The sequence below is a fragment of the Netta rufina genome, assembly GCF_964035555.1.
Source record: "Netta rufina genome assembly, chromosome: 3".
In the NCBI taxonomy this organism is placed as follows: domain Eukaryota; kingdom Metazoa; phylum Chordata; class Aves; order Anseriformes; family Anatidae; genus Netta; species Netta rufina.
Window position 1 is genome coordinate 27,406,497 of NC_140125.1, and position 18,276 is coordinate 27,424,772.

An 18,276-nucleotide genomic window follows, 5' to 3' on the forward strand; every position below is an offset into this window, starting at 1 on the left:
GCAAGGGGCGCTGGGCGGCGGGTTTGCGGGGCGGCGGGTTTGCGGGCTGCGGATCACCTGCAGCAGCGGGGGGGCCGGGAGCTCCGCCCTCCCCCCCCCGCCGTTAATCGCATCCCCCTCCCCCTGTGCCAGGCACTGGCACTGAGGCGGCCGAGCCGCTCCGAGCCGTGCCGAGCCTCGCCAACCTGCTGCAGGCGGGCGGGCACCCGCACCCCGCTCGCAGCCGGGGCCGGGCTGGGGCTGCCGCCTCCGCCATCCCCGCACTTGCCCCAGCCCGGTAGGGCGGCCAGCCTTCGGCCGCCTCCTCCTCCTCACCGGCAGCCACCGCCGCCGCCCGGCAGAAAGACAGAGCGGGGGAGCCATGGCCGAGGGGGGCGAGGGCGAGGACGAGATCCAGTTCCTGCGAACTGTAAGCGCCGCGCCTGCATCCCCCTCCTCCGCGCTGGGCGACGCCCGGGATTTGCCCTGAGAGGGCACCGAGACCCGGGGGGGTTAGGGGGGATGCTGCCGGGTGTGGGGGGCTCCGAGCTGCCCCCCCCGGGGGGGGGTTAGTGGGGTTGGGGAGCGGGGAGCGGCGGTGTCGCGGTGCGGGGGCGGCCCGGGGGTGGTGGGGGGCGGGCAGGGCTCCCCCGCCGCCTGCCCGCAGGTATCCGCCGCTCCTACTGCGGGGAGTCCCCGGCTTCAGGCTGCGGTCGCGCTCCTCGTGTGAAAACAGGTTTTATATATTAAAAAAAAAAGAGTGGCCTCTCCCCTCGCAACCCGCTCCGCAGCAAGGTTTCCGCTAACTTGCGGGGCGCCCTCCTCGCTGAGCACGGACTAACCCCTTTTCTGGTGTGGGCATCCCTTCCGTACGCCTGTCTTCTTCAGTCCCGAGCACGTCAAGCGCTAGAGCACTTCTTCCCCGAGTTTAATTAATACGTCGGGACTGCCGCTTTTTACGCTTCTCGAGGTTATTTGTCTTCTAGCGACGCTTTTATTTACCTGCTGGGCCATCTCCCAAGTGCCGCTTGTACGCACAGCCCCAGCAAGTTTTGTAGATGGGCATATTTGCATGGTGCTGTACGCACGCCCTGTCACAGCTTTTGGAAAAATTGCTGAGATGTTTGATAGGATGATATAGAGACACTGAGACCATGTGGTACAGCTCATTTTCCTTTTTATTTAGTGCAGTCTGACTTAGAAAATGTTCATGATATATGTCTTGTAAGAAAATGCATAGAAAGGAGGGGGAAGCAAACCATGTAGATAACGTATGTGAAACACTTCATCTGCTGTTGGCAGCATTATGAATCCTGGATCTCGGTGGTCCTAGCTTTATTTCAATCAGAAACTGGGAGATAATAGATAAATTTCCTGTTAAAATATTTTGAGTTCTTGGAAGGTCTGGTTAGGCAGGGAATACAGCTGTTATGCAACACTAGCATGAAAATTGTTGACTTTTTTTTTCCCCTCTCAGCATTATTTGACTTGTATTGTAGCATTGTATAACACCTAAAGGCAAAACAAAATACTTCTTTGAAGGAAAATGTGCCATTCAATTTATGAGTTTTATTGTTAGTCCTTTTGCTGGTGAACATTTCTGGGAGACTTGTACCATCACAGGCAGGCTTACTGCAGGTTTGAATGTTAAGCGTAGCTCATGGAAGTGCTGTTATCTGAATGCTTAATAGGGAAAGAGAAGCAGGGAGCATGCTAATACTGCTCTGCACAGACAGAGAGTGTTACACCACAGCACCTGACAGCAGCAGCACATTATGTAAAAACAACCCTCCTGATAATGTGTGTCAGGCTTAGCAGAGATCTGGCAAACATAGCCTTAGACCATCCTGGACGTTTTTTTAGGATGTCGTACTGGTGGAAAAATGACCTTGAACAGGGTAAACTGAGGCACAGGGAAGGCTTTTTGTGTAGTGAAATAAAATAATAATAATAATAAAAATAAATAACATTTTTGCATGAAGTAGTGAAACTTAAATGTGTAGTTATTTGTAAGTAGTGAGTTTTTTACTTCTCTTTTGTTGGAGTTATGAACGTTGCTTGGAGAAGTCAGTTGCTTTAAGATGTAACCTGTGTAGTCTTCCTTCTGTCCTTAGAAAGTTTGGATTAGCTTTCTGTAAAGCTATTAGGTATGTGTAAATTTCTGGGTGGCATTGATAGAAAGCACTCGAAATCAACTGTTACCTGATAATTGCTGCAGTTTCTCTGCTGAGTTATTTATTTTTGAAACAGTAATTAGGGACAGATGGATTCATGAATGTTTTGGTAGTTAAAATAGAACTTTTCAAAGAACACCTTATGCAAGCAAAAAAGCTTTCTGTGCTCTGAATACCTTAATCATGACATCTGTAGGCCCACTACATATAGACAGTATTTTCTGTCTTTTGATAGCTCTGGATAAACTTCATGAAAATTCAGGTTCTCTTTCTGATGTTGCAAAATTACTGTAGCTGTCTTTAGAGTTTGCCCTGGAATTTAAGCACAGTGTATTTTTTTTTTTTTTTTATGTTTAAAGAGAGATTAAATTTTCTTCAATAAAAAGATGCCTTTCTTTGCAGTTAGCTATTAAACTGCATTTATGTTTGTAATTTACATGTTGATTGCTAATTTTCTTTTGTGTGTGTCTGTGTCTTTTTCTTTCCTCTACACACGTTCCTGTTTCACCCAACAATTCCTCTTCTCTTGGTGCTGTTTATCTTATGAAGATGATGATGATGATTATTATTTTATTAATAATAAGGTGACATCATGCATTTGCTCCTACAAATTTGCTGCTAGGGTGAATGTCTGTTTCAGTTGGGAATGGTTTGATATGTCACTTCTGAAAAGTGAACGTAACCTGTTAATGCCCTGGGTTTCTGGAGGTGTCAGTTCCTATATTGATCGAGACAAACCCAGACAGACTGGAATTCAGCCCTTCTCCAGGAGCTTTTATATAGTCCTGTGAATTATAGACGTCTCCACAGACAGTGGTCTCCTCATTACTTTGCTGAATATGGCAGGTGGAGGTACCCTTATGTTACATGTACCCATTTTTAGGCTTGGATTTGCATTCCCCTGACCTTCCACTAAAGGCATGCATGAGTTGCAAGGGGAGTGAAGAGGAGCAAGTATCCTGCTTTTGGTTTTATTAGTTGTATGTCTGGAGGATCGCCACCTCCCTGTAGAGGATTTATTTATTTATTTAATATTACAAAGGAGAAAGATGTGTACAAAATAAACTTTAATTGTTTATACTTTATGTTGAATAACAAAAACTGTTTATAGTTAACAGGGAAATGACTAGTTTACTTCTTTTCTTTTGTTTCAGGATATATAATTTATCAAAAGGGAAAATAATTCAGAGCTCCACAGGAGAACAGAAAATGTATTTGCCTAAATGCATAGGCTCCTTTCATAATGTGTACGTTCAAGGACTGACTTTTGTGGTTCAGTACGCACATAAAGGCCTTTGTGTGGAGGGGTGTTGTGGAGGATAGGGTTGAAACAGTAGCAGTATTTCAACAAAATACTGCCTAGGAGTATCCTTTACACTGGTTAAAGATGTCCTGAGTTTTGGAAGCAATTATGTACCAATGAGTGATGAGATGTTGCAATTCAGCTATTAGATCTCAGGATGTTCCTGATGCCAGTACATCTGTTTTCCTGGAGCTGTGGAGTTCCTTGCATCAGAGACAGGTCTTCTTTAAGATGTTTATGGTAGGTGACACCATCAAGACACACTGAAGTAAGTCTGATGGGGTTATGGTCTTTCTCACTGTCCTGTAAGACAGTGGAGGCTAACGTGCCTGTCAGAAATCAGAAGCAGTCAGTGTGAGCAGCACATTTTCCACAGGTTCTTTGAAGTCACTGTCTCTCTTTTTTTTTTTTTCCCTTTTCTTTTCTTTCCTTTTTTTTTTTTTTTTTTTTTATTAATTAGAATGCTGATGTTGTTCTGTGCTCCCTGCTCTGCCCCCCTATTTGTTTAATAAGGTCTCTTGCTTGTGTGAGTGTGTTCTGTGCTGCATTATCTTGTACATGGACTTAATTGTTCTGAGTACGACTATGACTGTCAGAGGAAATTGGAAGGATACTTTCCAACACTGGAAATGTACTTCTAAATGAAGTTAAATGTTGTTTAGGTTTGATGTGCAGAAGATTTTGCTAACTCAGTGCTAGGATTTTGTACTTCAGATGATAAAAGAATGGAGTTTGTGGCAGAGAATTTTTCTTCGCTCTGAAATGAAGAATGTGGTTCAAATGTAGTTGTGTTTGAAGGACGGAAATTCTGTGATTCCAGAGTCACTTCTGTTGCAGATATTCCTCCTTATAAAAGCATTTAAACAAGGACTGCCACTTCAGATATGATTAACAATCACATACTTAGGTGCTATCATGAATGAAGATGGAACTACAGGACAAAGAAAGAAGCTGGACAAACCGGATCTTAAGATTATTTTAAGATGATAAGAAATGAAACATGAGAGGATTTGTTTCTATGTGTATCTCTTGGTGAAATAGAATAGAAATTATTTTTTTTCCTCTACAGTGCTTTTCAGTTACTGTTTATCTTTAAAGTATTTTTTTAAATCATAATATGTAATAGCTTTGATTCTGTCAGCTGCAGTCATCAAATGTACAAATGCAGCTGCCAATGTGCACTGAGAAAAATGCACAAAACCAGCCTTGGATATTAGGAACGATCTTAGAAGGCAAAAACATCGAAAGACAATTTGGCTAGCCTTTGTTTATGTTGAAAGCTATTCCTTGTAACTGTCTGTGTGTGACTTCTGAAGATTCACCAGGGACTGGCACAAGAGACCACTGTTTAACAGCTCATGTGAGGGATGGTGTGGCTGCCATTGCAGTGTCTGTACTTGCCTCTCTAAGGCACTGCACTGCAGTATGGATACTGAATCCACTCTCAAATTCTGTTTTGGAATTGAACTGGACAGACTGTGTGTAGTGAATGCATTTTAGCTAGGACACTTAGTCCATTTCTTATTTGAGAATTGTGTGAATATTTTGCATATCAATGTTTTAATTCCTAAATTGTTAGACAAACATTCTATACCACCCTTAGAGTGATTATCACTGGATAAAATCAGTTGTTTGCTCTGTGTACTGTCTTGTCTGGTGTTTTGCATCTGGAGGTTGTCTGTATGGGACACATGAGGAAGCTCCATAGCAAGCAGCTGGTCCACCAGAGAGACAAGTTTCTTGCTAGAGTTAGCTGGCTTGTGTTTTGATGCATAGAGAACTCCTCTTCCTTTCAGTGCCTGAAAGTGTTATAATGGATGGTGCTGCTTAGCATCATGAAGGCCCAAGGAAAATCTATCACAGGAACTTGAGCTGTGGATACATTGTAAGGAGAGAATTCCATTATAAACACGGATTAACTTCTGACCGAAGACTTATCACAATTTCAAGAGCTGCATCTGCCTTGGACTTCTTTACTATAATGCTACATTATTATAGGTGTATTTTAAAGGTGGCTTTCCTTTTATATAGCTGTGTGGAAAATGCGCGTGATGCTTCTAATTCAGGAAAGTACACCAGTTCTTGTGCAAAGATAAGGGTGTGGAAATATTTCTCTGAGTCAAGATAAAAGATAGGCAAGTGACCATATGGGAGAATAATGAAAGTGGGCTGCATCCACGAAGTACATGAATTAAACTAAAAATACGGAGATCTTTTCCTCCTGATTTTTTTTTTTTTTTTTTTAACTTACAGGTGTTATGTATTAAAACCGAGTTTTGGTTTTGTTTTCTAAACTGTTGATTAAATTTACTGAATTGGCTCAAAAAGTAGACTTTGTTATGTGTGGACAGCAAAAGAGAAGTTAGAAACTATCTGTGTGTGTAGGTGCTGGGCTTTCCTATTTTTCCTGATAAAACGTAAGTGACATAAATTTGTTCCTTTTTTGTGTCATGGTACTAGTACATAAATAACCTTTGCTGAACTGGTAAATGGACACATTTTATAAGGATGATGAAAGAAGTTTAAATTTTTCTTCGTGGTTGTTGTGGTTTGAACTGTGGTTGATTAAGATTAAGGAAGTCAGCAATGTACTTGCTATATTGTCCAAACATTTTTTTTCTTAATCTGTGCACAAAAAGAATATCTCTTTAGTCATTATCAAACAGTTACTTGTAATGCTATGGAGAAGTCTCAGAATGAAGCCCTGCTGTTGTAAATATGTACCACACATTTATTAGGTACTGATAATAATGTCTAAAATAAATACATTAGTCAAATGAACAAGTATTTTTTTTATTTTACAACCACTTGTTTAAAAAAAGATGGCTTAAGATGGCTTATGTTTGTAATGGTTCCCCTGGTCACATAGGGTAACGAAGTGCTGTTTGAGGTCTCATGAGTGAAACTTGGATCCCACCAAAGGCAGAACTATTGACTTCAGAGGAACCAGGTTTTCATCTCCTGACTTTGTTTGCAGGCAGACTGACTACAAATGTGTGCCCAATAGTTTTTACCGTGTAAATGTCAGTTTGCTTCTGAAAACCACAAAACTCTGGGAAGATTCAGTATTCTGATTGGAATTGCTTCTAGTTACAACGTTGTTAGGAGACTTTCATTGTTGTCTATCGGATGGATCTTCTAGTGCAGCATTTCTGGGAAATCAAGCTCTATTAATATCTGGAGATGGCTGTCCCTCTAAAGTGGAAATAAAATTGCAGGAATTCTCTGTTTTGTATTGGTCAGGGGCTTTCTCTTTTATACATCATAAACAAGAATTTTGCTATTGATTGCAAGGGGACACTTCCTCAAAAGAATAAATTCTCAAGATAAATAACCACTAGGGGCAAATGAGTAATGTTTTCCCATTAATACCATTTTTGACTTCATCTTTGAACAAAAGTGCAAGAAAGTTCTGTATCTCAAGAGAGAGTTTACTACTGATGTATGAGATAAGACTATCAGAAGCTGGGCTCTGGCTTGATTGAGCTACTTGGTTTGAATTTTCTCCCCAAGCATTGAGCGTAGGTGAATAGAAACAGTTGTTATTGAAGTACATAATCCAGACACCTTAACTTTTTAACAAATCATAACTTTTGTCCAAAGTTATGCATATGCATTGCAAAGAGCTATTTAATTTGGGTTAACTTTTCCTTTGTTTGTATGCATTTGCATTTATAACATGAATTCTTGAAGTAAAATTAATGTTATCCACAAGTAGTAGGAAGAGGATATGATATTTCTGAAGAAAATTAAACAACAAAAAAAAAAAACAGGGCAGATTTTTCGGTCATCGTATCTTGTCACTGCTTCCTTAGATTAAGAAGCTTTAAAAGATGCTTTCATGGCATGTGGCAAATAAAATAACAACCTAAGAGTAATGTATTTTCTCTTAATGAAAGCTGAAAATGTGAAACCTGTTATTTCATCTTTCAGGCATCTTGAAAACACCCATTTTAAATCTTAACCGTGGTCAGAAGGAAGTGAGAAGAGAGCACTTGAATTATTTATGCAGTTTATACCCTGGAAATTCTCCCAATAGCAAAACAAGAATAGCATAGCCTGGCATAATTCTCTGTCTCTTGTCAAAATCCTACAATAATTATAAGACCTATACTACATTCTGCAAGTGTATGATACTGAAAGCCATGTCTTGCTGTGCTTTGTGCCCCACTCTGGAAGACCCCTTGAAGGGGATGCCTGATGCACGTCAGTAAATGAGAAAAGGCACGAAGGGACTAGTTTAGGTAACAGCTGAAGCCTTTTAAAGGCAACCATAGCAATGCAGAGCTACTGCAATATTCTGTGCCCATCAGGGGAACAGCAATGATATTTCTTTATTGTCACTGCCAATAAACAGAACAACTTAAGAGCAACCACTGCCTGCAACATCATCACAGAAAAGATCATCCCAGTTTTCTAACAAAGACTAGCAGGAGCTTCCACCTACTTCTATGGCAGCATAGCTTTATGCTGTGCTCACTTCTTAGTAAGCCTGAGCTTCACTAACTAGTTGTGTATTCACTTGTGAAAGAAACCTTTCTGTTTTTTTTTTTTTTTTTTTTTTTTTTTTTTTTTTTTTTTCCTTCCTAATAACAGTGATGTTTGATGTTACTTGTCAGGTAAGCGTTCTTCAGATATGCTGCTACTCCCAGGGCCCAATGATATGTAATGCAACTATAGGTTTGAACAGCCACATTTGAGACATATTGTGATTTAGTGGAAGCTTTGCTTAGCTTCTCAGCATTGCTTTAAAATAAAACAAAAACAACAACTCCATTTTGCGCTGACAAAGATTCTTGTAGAAACATGATGTAGATTTCATTTTGATATAGAAGTTTCCTGCAATCCTATGGAGGAAATGCTCTTGTATTTTGGATAGTTCCAAGATATTATGTGTGGTGTTATGCCTCCAAGTCCACATCAGAATTGCATTAGCAGTGTCTCACACAAGAGTACTATATTCAGTAAGCTATACACTGGTTAATTTGCAGTTGCTTTTCTTGGAACTTTCAACCTCTGAGTCCAGCATTTTTCGTTTGATCTCTCTTGTTTTTCCTTTTTATTATCGTAGCTGCTGAGACCTCTCTGTCTTCTGGTATTGGGTTTGATTGCTCTTCCTGATACAGTTTGACACACTTCAACCCAAGTCTGTGGCAGAACTTGCTACTGTCTTTATTTATTAATTTAAACGTTCAAACTGGTAGAAGGATGTTTTCCTGAAGGTGGCTCTTAAACTTGGAATTTGTTTCTTTTTTATTTTTTTTCCTTGTTGTCTTGATATGACAAATGGCAAGGTCTTTTTTTTTTTTTTTTTTTTTTTTTCCTCTTACAGAACAGGAAAATAACTATATTAAAAATGTCACATCAAGTTTACCAAGTAGGTAAACAAGTAGATTGATAACATCTGATGCTTTTGGAGTCCTTCAGCTCAAAAATCCTTAATTTTAGCTGTACAGCATTTGATGAGAAAAGGAGGGATGTGTGAGGGAGGGATGTCAAATCTCATACTGAGTTTTGTCATCCTCTTGAGAGGTATACCTTGGTGCCTGGCTTTTCTCCAGAATAAAACAGATGTTTATGACTAGAAATTTTAACTCTGAGTTTAGGTTCATGTAGTGGTTTTTTTTTTTTTTTTTTTTTTTTTTTTGATAATGAAGGAGAAAAATAAGAATTATGTTGTAAGCTTTTTGTGTTCTTAAAGATGAAGAGAAATATATATATTTCTTTTCTAGGAGAAATGCAGCTAAAAAAATACACAAAAAGCACTGTATAGCTGCAGTTTTAAGTACTGGAGAACTTACACCTCTTTATTGACTGCAGCCAGCTGAGAATGGAGATGTTTACTTTAATTTAGGAATTGTCATACCTGTTTGAATCATAGAATGGTTTAGGTTCGAAGGGGCCTTGAAGATCATCTAGTTCTGTTCCCCTCCTCCTCCCCCTGTTGCCCCCAGTAGTCATAATATACTGATAATCAGTAGATGAATAAGATACGTCAGGCTGCAATGTTGGTATATTTTATTGAGAATGTTACAGGCATCACTTTTTTGATTGTTCTAATTGTCAGAAGTAATGTATAGCTCTTCTTTTTTATTCTGAGATTTCTAGCTGAATTTTAGCTTATAACTTATGTGTCTGCTGCAATTGCAGCTGCAGTCTCTAAATTTTTTCTTTCCTTATTTACTTCTTAGTTACTTCTTTAGATCTGTTAGTGAAGCAGAACTATATATTTTCTGTTTTACCTGTGTTTTTATTCTGTGCTCTGTTCTGCATTTTTTTTTTTTTATTTAAACAAGCATCAGTGACTATTCTTCCCTTCCAAACCGATTTGTTTCGGGGGATGCCCCTCAGACTTGGTAAGTCACTGCTCTCTAGAAGTCCTGGCTTAAGGAATCATTTACTCTGGCCTTCTGCACAGGGGTGTATTCTGTTGACTCTGAGGAAAGGGTTAGTGGAGAGATGCTGTATCAGTTTTCCTAAAGCTCTAATCCTGTAAAGTAATCCTACTAATATGGTGTGTGAGAAATGCTCAGGCTTCAGAACTTGATGGGAGAGATTTGTTTCCATGCATGGCACCTGCATTTCTGTTTACATAGGAAGGCCTTGCTTCACTTTTGGTTTACTAGCAGAATTAACTAACATGGGTTGGAACACGCATTCAATGAAAGAATGAGTTCAATTGGGTAGTGAACTGTGGGAGTGTTAACGCTAACAAAATTCTTTATGTATCTATGTGATTTCATATCAGTGAGTGAGATTTTTTTTATGATGATTTATGTCTGTTACAGAATTACAGTTTGACAATTGGAACCACATCTAGAACTTGGGAAGCGCGCTTTGTTGTAGTAAGTTCTTATTCAAAAGTTATGGCTTGCTATTAGTAGTTATAGCCTAGTAATTTGGTTTATTGGGAGGTGCAGAGAAATGAACAGTTCTGGGACTGAAATGGGTTTGTAACTATGTTGCACGCTTTAAATACAGTAATCAGCTGAAGAAAATCCTGATATTCCTTTCAAAATTTCTAGCTGGATCTCATTTTCCCTGCTGAAGGAATAATAAACTGTTTAAGTGAAAGAAATGCATAAAACAGGCAGGTTGGTATATCAGGTTGTTAAAGGCTATTTCATTAGTAAAAGTGCAGAAGAAAATACTTCTGGCCAAAAAATGTATTTGTACCATAAGCTTAAAACCAAGTGCCGCATTACAAAGACTGCTTCCAATATAAACATGGCTGTATTACCTGTTGCTTAAGTTCTACTGCAAGTGTAATGGAAATCAATTGATTTTAGTCAGATGTTTAGCAAAATAATCTACTCTGTATCATTAAACATTTTATGAACCAATTTGCTTGCCCAGGACTTCAGGGGGGTCTATATGGCTATATGTTTCTTTTAAGTCTGGTTCTGCTCTCGCTGGTGATAATGCCAAGCCTCTTCCTCTAGCCTTGAGCACATATCATCTTGTATGCTCTTTGTCTACAATTTTAAGCACAGTTAATGTTTATCTCGTTTATGCCCCCAAAATGTGTGACCTTCTTTTCACACAATTAGCTTTAAAATGTGTATGCTTCACTAATTGTGCTTCAAAGTGTTTACATCTAAATGCTGGTAAACCATTCCAACTTTGCCATGGAGATGTACCTGCTTGTCCAATGCAACAAAGGTGATAATCTGTTGCTATCTGAGAAGAAAGCTAGATGTTTCTTATTCTGCAAATCTCCTGAAGTCTTCATTAATTCTTCATTAATGAATGAAATATTGCTCTTGCAGAGTAGTATCCTTAATTTGTGTTAGCAGTGCACTTTTACTGTGTCCAGCATAATTTTTATGTCTTCTATGGAATTCCAAGTCAACTCTAATTTGAGTTTGAGGTTATGTATACTGTTTAAATTACTCAGGATGTCATACATACTGTGAGGGAGTACTGGTTTTTAGGTATTTGATATGTACTAAATGCTTACTTTTCTTATTCCTTTTACTCTTCCAGTCCCCTATCTTTCTTTGTATCTTTTTTTCTTCTCACTTTTTAAAAATTAAAGCAAAACAAAAACAACAACAACAACAACACCAAAAACACAAAAAAAAAACAACACTTTTTTTTTCCTGGTCTGTATTGTAAGATTGGAGACCTGACTTGTCTTGAAGCTTTTACTTTTAAGTGAGTACAGTTGCTTTTGTTTAGTTAATAAAGAAAGTTTCAGTTATACTTCAAGGTAAGCAACTATTTTGTCACAAAGGGTTTCTGAGAGATCTTGGGATCTCCTGTGATTTATTTGTTGTCTATAAGCCTAATTAAAGCCAATTTTAGGGATATTAGATTAGCACTTCCTGGAACTGAGCTCTCACTGTGCAGTGTTGCTCTTTCAGACGACTGTGTTAACTATGGCAATGGTGAAATTGCAAAAATTAGGTACACTTTCAGGTTCATTCAAAAGAGCATGTTAATGGTGAAATGTCTACCTTTTTTTTTTTTTTTTTCTCCCAGTGATCTGATCAGAATAGCATACTTTGTACTCAGAATGTATAGTAAAAAACATATAGGTATAACAGGACAAGGTCCTTTTGCTTCTACTCCTGTTTTTCTGCTTGGTGTAGTCTGTCTCCTTGACTCTTGGCTTACAGTAAAATTGACAGGCTTTAATGGAAAGGTCTTCAACCAATTTTTGGCTACACATGATTTGCACGGCGTTATCTGATAATATTCATTTTCCAGGTTACTTCCTGCTGAAATAAGCTGAAAATTCACTATATTTATTGAATTTTCCATAAATGGAACCAAACTTTCTGTGCACCCTTGCATATTTTGTATTCTATATGTGGTTTTCCAGTTGTCCAGAGGTTTCTTTGTTATCGGAAATAAACTGTTTCAAACGATGTATACAGCATGTTCTCATGATTATGTTAATGTAAGATGTTGTGTAACTAACTTCTTTTTTCTTTAAGCATTGAAATTAATGTGAATCAGAATAAAAATAAGGAAACAATAGATACTGACTGCTTGAAAGCACACATTGTTTGCATCTCACTTCTGTGTATCTTGTTGCTGATTTGTGTTTGTTCTAGACCTTTTAGGGATTTGTGTATCTATACATCTCTATATATTTTTGTCTAAACTAACCCATATCTGGAATCTAACCCAACTTTCAATTTGTAAATTCTTTCAAAAACTGTCCTCCCTGTATGATGGTAGTTCTATGTTCAGAAGAGGACATGTTGGGAAAAATGTTATAAACAGCTGCTTGTCCTCTTTTAAAACTGATCTACTGGTGTGCATTGTTTTGTCCTTTGTGCAACTCATGCTGAAGTCAAGGTTAATGTATTTCTTTAATTTGGATTCAGTGTTCTGTTATATAGAATATGTTCTTATATTAAAAATGTTTATATCCTAAAGAACTTATATTATTGTAATAATCTTACACTCACTGTAGTTTTATGATTAATAAATAAAATGCTTTATCACACTTTTTTCCATGGCTATGGATAAAGAATTATTTTGAAATTTTTAATACAGGAGAGATGGACATCACTTTTATATATTACATAACAGTTACGTAAGATTCTTGTGACTTGTTTTTCTTTTTTTGCAGAGAACCATTTTTTTTTCCATGAAAACAGTAGCAGTAGTTTCTCTTTGTCCTATGAAAGTGTTTTTTTTTTTTTTTCCTCCCCTCAGGGTGGAACGCAACCTCTATTTTGTAATTAACGTTTCTCAGTAAGGTGGCAAAATACAGTAAAATCATAAATATATTTTGTAAGACTGGAGACATATTGTTGAAAGCTATGTCAGTGTTTGGGTCAGAGAACAAAAATAATTTGGATAGACGTGGATACTTCTGATCTGGAAGGTAGCCCAGAACACCTATTCCTTCCACTCCTTATGAGGTAAGGGAAACGATGTTATGAAAGAGACTTTCATCACTACTTCCAAACTTGCAAGATACAAAACAGAGAGATCAGAATCAGGCTATGCAGGTTTGGTACTGACTCCCAGAAGAAATTCCTTCTCTGTTGGCTCTTCCTTGCTGCTAAGATATTAGATGCTAGTACAAGAGAAGGATGGCCTGGAATGTTTTGTGTTACTACCATGAAACCCTCTGGTCTATGGAGGGCAGTTCTCTCACAGTAACTGTCGATTTTTTGGCTGGTTCAGCAGGAAATTTGAGCTGTTTACTTCAGTGGTACCAGCAAATTCGGAGTTCACACCTACTGGTGGCCAAGGATTAGCTTTTTCACTGGGTGTAAATGAGAATTCAAATGAGGAAGTGTGGTCAGTCCACGATGTTCACTAGGTTTTGGTTGTGCAACTTCTGTTACTTAGTGTTTTAATATCCCATATAGCTAGGATAACTCTTAGCTCTTGTAGATGATGTTTGCATAATATATTTTCAGATTCAGTCATTTGTAGTAAGAGTAAATTTTTTTTACATGCTGTACATTCAAAAAGTATTTAGCAAGTAGTATAGGCAAACAGAATACAAAATCCAGTGAATCATGATAAGCCTCAGGCTATAGAATGTTAGTAATTGCATAGAGAAAGTCTTTGTAGCTGAAAATGTGTACAAAGTCCATCGTGATCGTCAGAAATTTAGTCCTGTTTAAGGGCAAGGATATGTCAATTGAAGGTGTCATTGTAGTTGAAGTATCACAATGTGATGCTCTTGAACTGACCGGAGGCTGAAAGAAACTGCTCTTACAAGATTCAGAGATGATCCAGGGGACACAAAGAGTTTGATTAAAGATTAGCTGATATCAGTATTTTTCCCACTTGATTAATCAACATAACAGGTATGGAACTGTGGTACAGCTTTCAGTGTGGAATCCTTCTCTCTGGGGTTGTTTTAAAAAGAAGACTTCCTATGGGGAAGTGTTTAAGTTTTTGTTGTTGTTGTTATATTTTATTTATTTATATATATATTTTTAAGCACATTACTAAAGTTGCTTAAGGGAACTATCAACCTGCTGAACCTCCTGAAAGGTTTTCATGAACTATGTTTTTCTTCCTTTTCAGACTTGAGGCATTAGAAATTCTGCTGCATTGCTCTGGTACCTTTCAGTGCATTAGCCACACAGCTCAGCTGACGTGGTTTTGTTGTTGTCAATCAGGCTATCCAAAGAAGATGAATAACGCAATTTTATAATCTTGACCCTTGTAAGATCAAGAATGAAAAAGTGTGTGCTTACATTTTATTTTTATATATATATATATATGTATATATATTATATATATAATTATGTATATTATATATATAGCATAGATTTTATAAATATTTTATATATACATGTATATATATTTCTTTCCCCTTGAAGAGAACTGTAGAACAGAAGAAACTTTTTACATCTGTTCCTAGCTATTTCACTTGAATATAGATTTTTTTTTTTTTTAATTTAAAGAACATATTTTCCAGTATTCAAGAAATCAATAGGATCCAGCACATGATAAAAAGATGAGAAAAAAAACCAACCATTTATTAACAGATTACATGTGGATGTGTGTGGATCTTGTTAGGAGCCTTGACAGAAAATGGTTTATCTTTTCCTTCAAATCTGATGGGAAGGCTTGCATGACAGTGAGGTCCAGGCAACAGTGGAAAAAGTAAGTATCACTGTGTTTTGCTACAGGGAGATTGTAAAGTTCAACTGTGGATCAAGTATTAAGGATTCAAGCTTCTTGTTGCTGAAGGACTGAAGGATCTTTTGAAAACGACTTCCTTTTTCTCTTGGAAAATGCTCTGATGATAGTCTTATTGGGGCCAGGCAAGATATTTAATTTAGAAAAGATCATAAAATGGAGGTGGGTCTTACAGAAATGCCATCTAACCCTTTTTGACCTATGCTATTTTCCAGAAACAACATGAAATGCAAATAGAAACATTTCTTTCTCATTAGAAAGCTACCTTCAAACTTCTTTGGCAAGTCTAATGTTAAAGGCTACCTTTTCATCAATATTTCTCTTTTCTTTATCTGTTCTGTATGTGCTCATTTGCTGTGAAGAATGTAGAGCCGTATTATCCTGCTTTAAATTTAAAGAAATAAAATTTTAAGAATGGTGCCTAGTAGCTGCTATACATATCACTTCAGAGGAGAGCTCAATGTGAGGAAAAAGTAGTTTATGAAAAGTTCTTTAAATGGAATTAAATGTAAAATCTGTAATTGCTATCAGGGTGTTTAGAAAGCACAATTGATTTGATGGTCATCTCTCGAGATGAATTTCTGAACATTTTTGTAAACAAGATATTGTCGTGGTTCCGCTCGAGTGGGCAGCCGAGCTCCACCACAGCCGCTCTCTCACTCCCCCTCCTCAAAGAGGAATGGGGAGAAAATACGTGAAAAGGGCTCAAGGATTGAGATAAGGACGAGAAAATCACGCAATAATTATTGTAACGGGCAAAACAGACTCGGCATAAGGAGATAGTAAGATTTATTACCTATTACTAACAAGCTAGAGAAGCGAGAAACAAAGGAAAGAAACCAAAAACACCTTCCCCCCAATCCACCCTCTTCCACCTCCTCCCCCCAAGCGGCACAGGGGAATGGGGGTTATGGTCAGTCTACAGCGCTTCTTCTCCGCCACTCCTTCATGGTCACCCTCATCCTGTGTGTTGTGGGGTCCCTCCCATGTGACGCAGTCCTTGCTGAACTGATCCGGCATGGGCAGCAGCTCTTCCAGAACCACTCCAGATATGGGTCCGTACCACGGGGTCCATCCCTCAGGAGAAAACTGCTCCAACCTGGCTCCCCCACGGGCAGCAGCTCCTGCCAGGTCACCTGTTCCTGAGTGGTCTCCTCTCCACGGGCTACAGGTCCGGCCCGGAATCTGCTCCGGCAGGGGTCTTCCACAGGCGGCAGCCTCCGTCGGTGCAGGGCCACCTGTTCCACCGTGGTCTCCTCCACGGGCTGCAGCATGGAACCCTGCTCCACCGTGGTACTCCATGGGCTGCAGGGCGACACCCTGCTTCACCATGGTCCTCACCACAGGCCGCAGGGGACTTCTGCTCCGGCGCCTGCAGCACCTCTCCCCCTCCCTCTACACTGACCTTGGCACGTGCAAGGCTGTTCTCTCACTCCTGGCTGCTGTCTGGCACAGCGTTTTTTTCCCTGTCTTAAATATGCTCTCACAGAGGCGCAAACAACATCGCTTATTGGCTCAGATCTGGAAAACAATGGGGCCCTTCCCAAATATGGGGCAGCTTCTAGATCTTTCTCACAGAAACCACCCCTATAGCCCCCTGCTACCAAAACCTTGCCACGTAAACCCACTACAGATATAAAGCTTGTAATGTTCAAGTCAGCTTTGATTTGGGACAAAGAAATGCTGAAGAGCTTTTTGAGAAGGAATGTCTAGAGTGTTTACATGGTTGCATAGAAATACATCCTATAAAGGATGCATGGGAAAGCTGTCTGAAGAACATTTCTAGCTTTCTGTATGTTGAATACAAAGCAGCCTCTTCAGCAGTCTAAAAATGTATCTTCAGATGTTTTAATCTTTTTTTATGTGCTGCCTTGGTGATAGCAACTGAGTGGTAGTGATATGACATGCTAGTGTAGATAACCTGTGTGTGGCGGTTCTACCCTGGTGGGCAGCTGAACTCGACCACAACCATGTTCTCACTCCCTCTCCTCAAATTAAGAGGGGGAGAAAGGGCTCTAGGGTTGAGATAAGGTCAGGGAGATCACTCATCAGTTATTGTCACAGGCAAAACAGACTCATCATAGGGAGATTAATATGATTTACTGCCTATCACTAGCAGACTAGAACAGTAGGAAACTGAAGGCAAACTAAAACTGCCTTTCCCCCGTTCACCCTCCTTTACCTCCTCCACCCAAGCGGTGCAGGGGAATGAGGGCTGCGGTCAGTCCCTAATGCTTTGTCTCCCCCACTCCTTCATGGTCATTATCTGCCCCATCTCCACCTGGGGTCCCTCCCTTATGCTATCCTTCCCGAAGTGATTCTGCCTGGGCTGCCTATAGGCAGCAGCTCTTCAAGAACTGTTCCCACGTGGGTCCATAACATGGCGTCCATCCATCAGGAGCAAACTGCGCCAGCACGGGTCCCCCATGGGTGGCAGCTTCCCCCAGGCCCCCTGCTGCTGCGTGGGCTCCTCTCCGTGGGCTGCAGCTCCGGCCCAGGGCCTGCTCCTGCAGGGGCCCTCCACGGGCTGCAGCCTCCTCCAGGCCACATCCACCTGCTCCACCGGGGGGGGGGCTGCAGCATGGAGATCGGCTCCATGTGGGACCCATGGGCTGCAGGGGGACAGGCGGCTCCACCAGGGGCCTCTCCATGAGCCGCAGGGGAACTGCTGCTCTGTGCCTGGAGCACCTCTTGCCGTCCTTCTGCACCTACCTTGGGGGTCTGCAGGGCTGCTTCTCACTCCTCACTCTCCCAGCTGCTGTTGCACAGCATTTTTTTTTAATTTTTTTTTTTCCTTAAGTATGCTGTCCCAGAGGACATCCACTGTTGCTCACTGGCTCAGCTTTGGCCAGCAACAGGCCCCTTTTGGAGCTGTGTGTAGCTGGCTCTTAGCCAGCATGGGGCAGCTGCTGGGCTCTTTTCACAGAGGTCACCCCTGCAGCCCCTGCTACCAAACCTTACCACATAAAGTCATCACTTAACACATATTAACACAAACCTTGCCCCATAATCTTATGGCTTAACACAAATTTTACTTAGCTTTGCTTGAATTATAGTTTCTGTACACAAAATGGCACAAATTTTCTTTGATTTTTTCACTTTCCCCTTAAGAGCTAAGGGGAGCTCTTAAAAAGTCCAGTTAGGGATGGCTACATGATGAGGACTTGTATTTTCCATCCAGCAATAGGTGCT

The 18,276-nt window shown here is 40.0% G+C and overlaps 1 protein-coding gene across 1 annotated transcript in view; it reads left to right on the plus strand.

Moving 5' to 3' along the window:
- Positions 1-361: 361 nt before the first annotated feature.
- The window catches only part of RYR2 (ryanodine receptor 2), a gene marked incomplete at both ends in the record, with an annotated part of 408,872 nt that continues 390,957 nt past the window's right edge, over positions 362-18,276 (plus strand). Inside the window, one exon of the mRNA XM_084285045.1 lies at positions 362-409. Within this exon, the coding sequence (XP_084141171.1) occupies positions 362-409 (48 nt within the window). The remainder of the gene's footprint in view (positions 410-18,276) is intronic.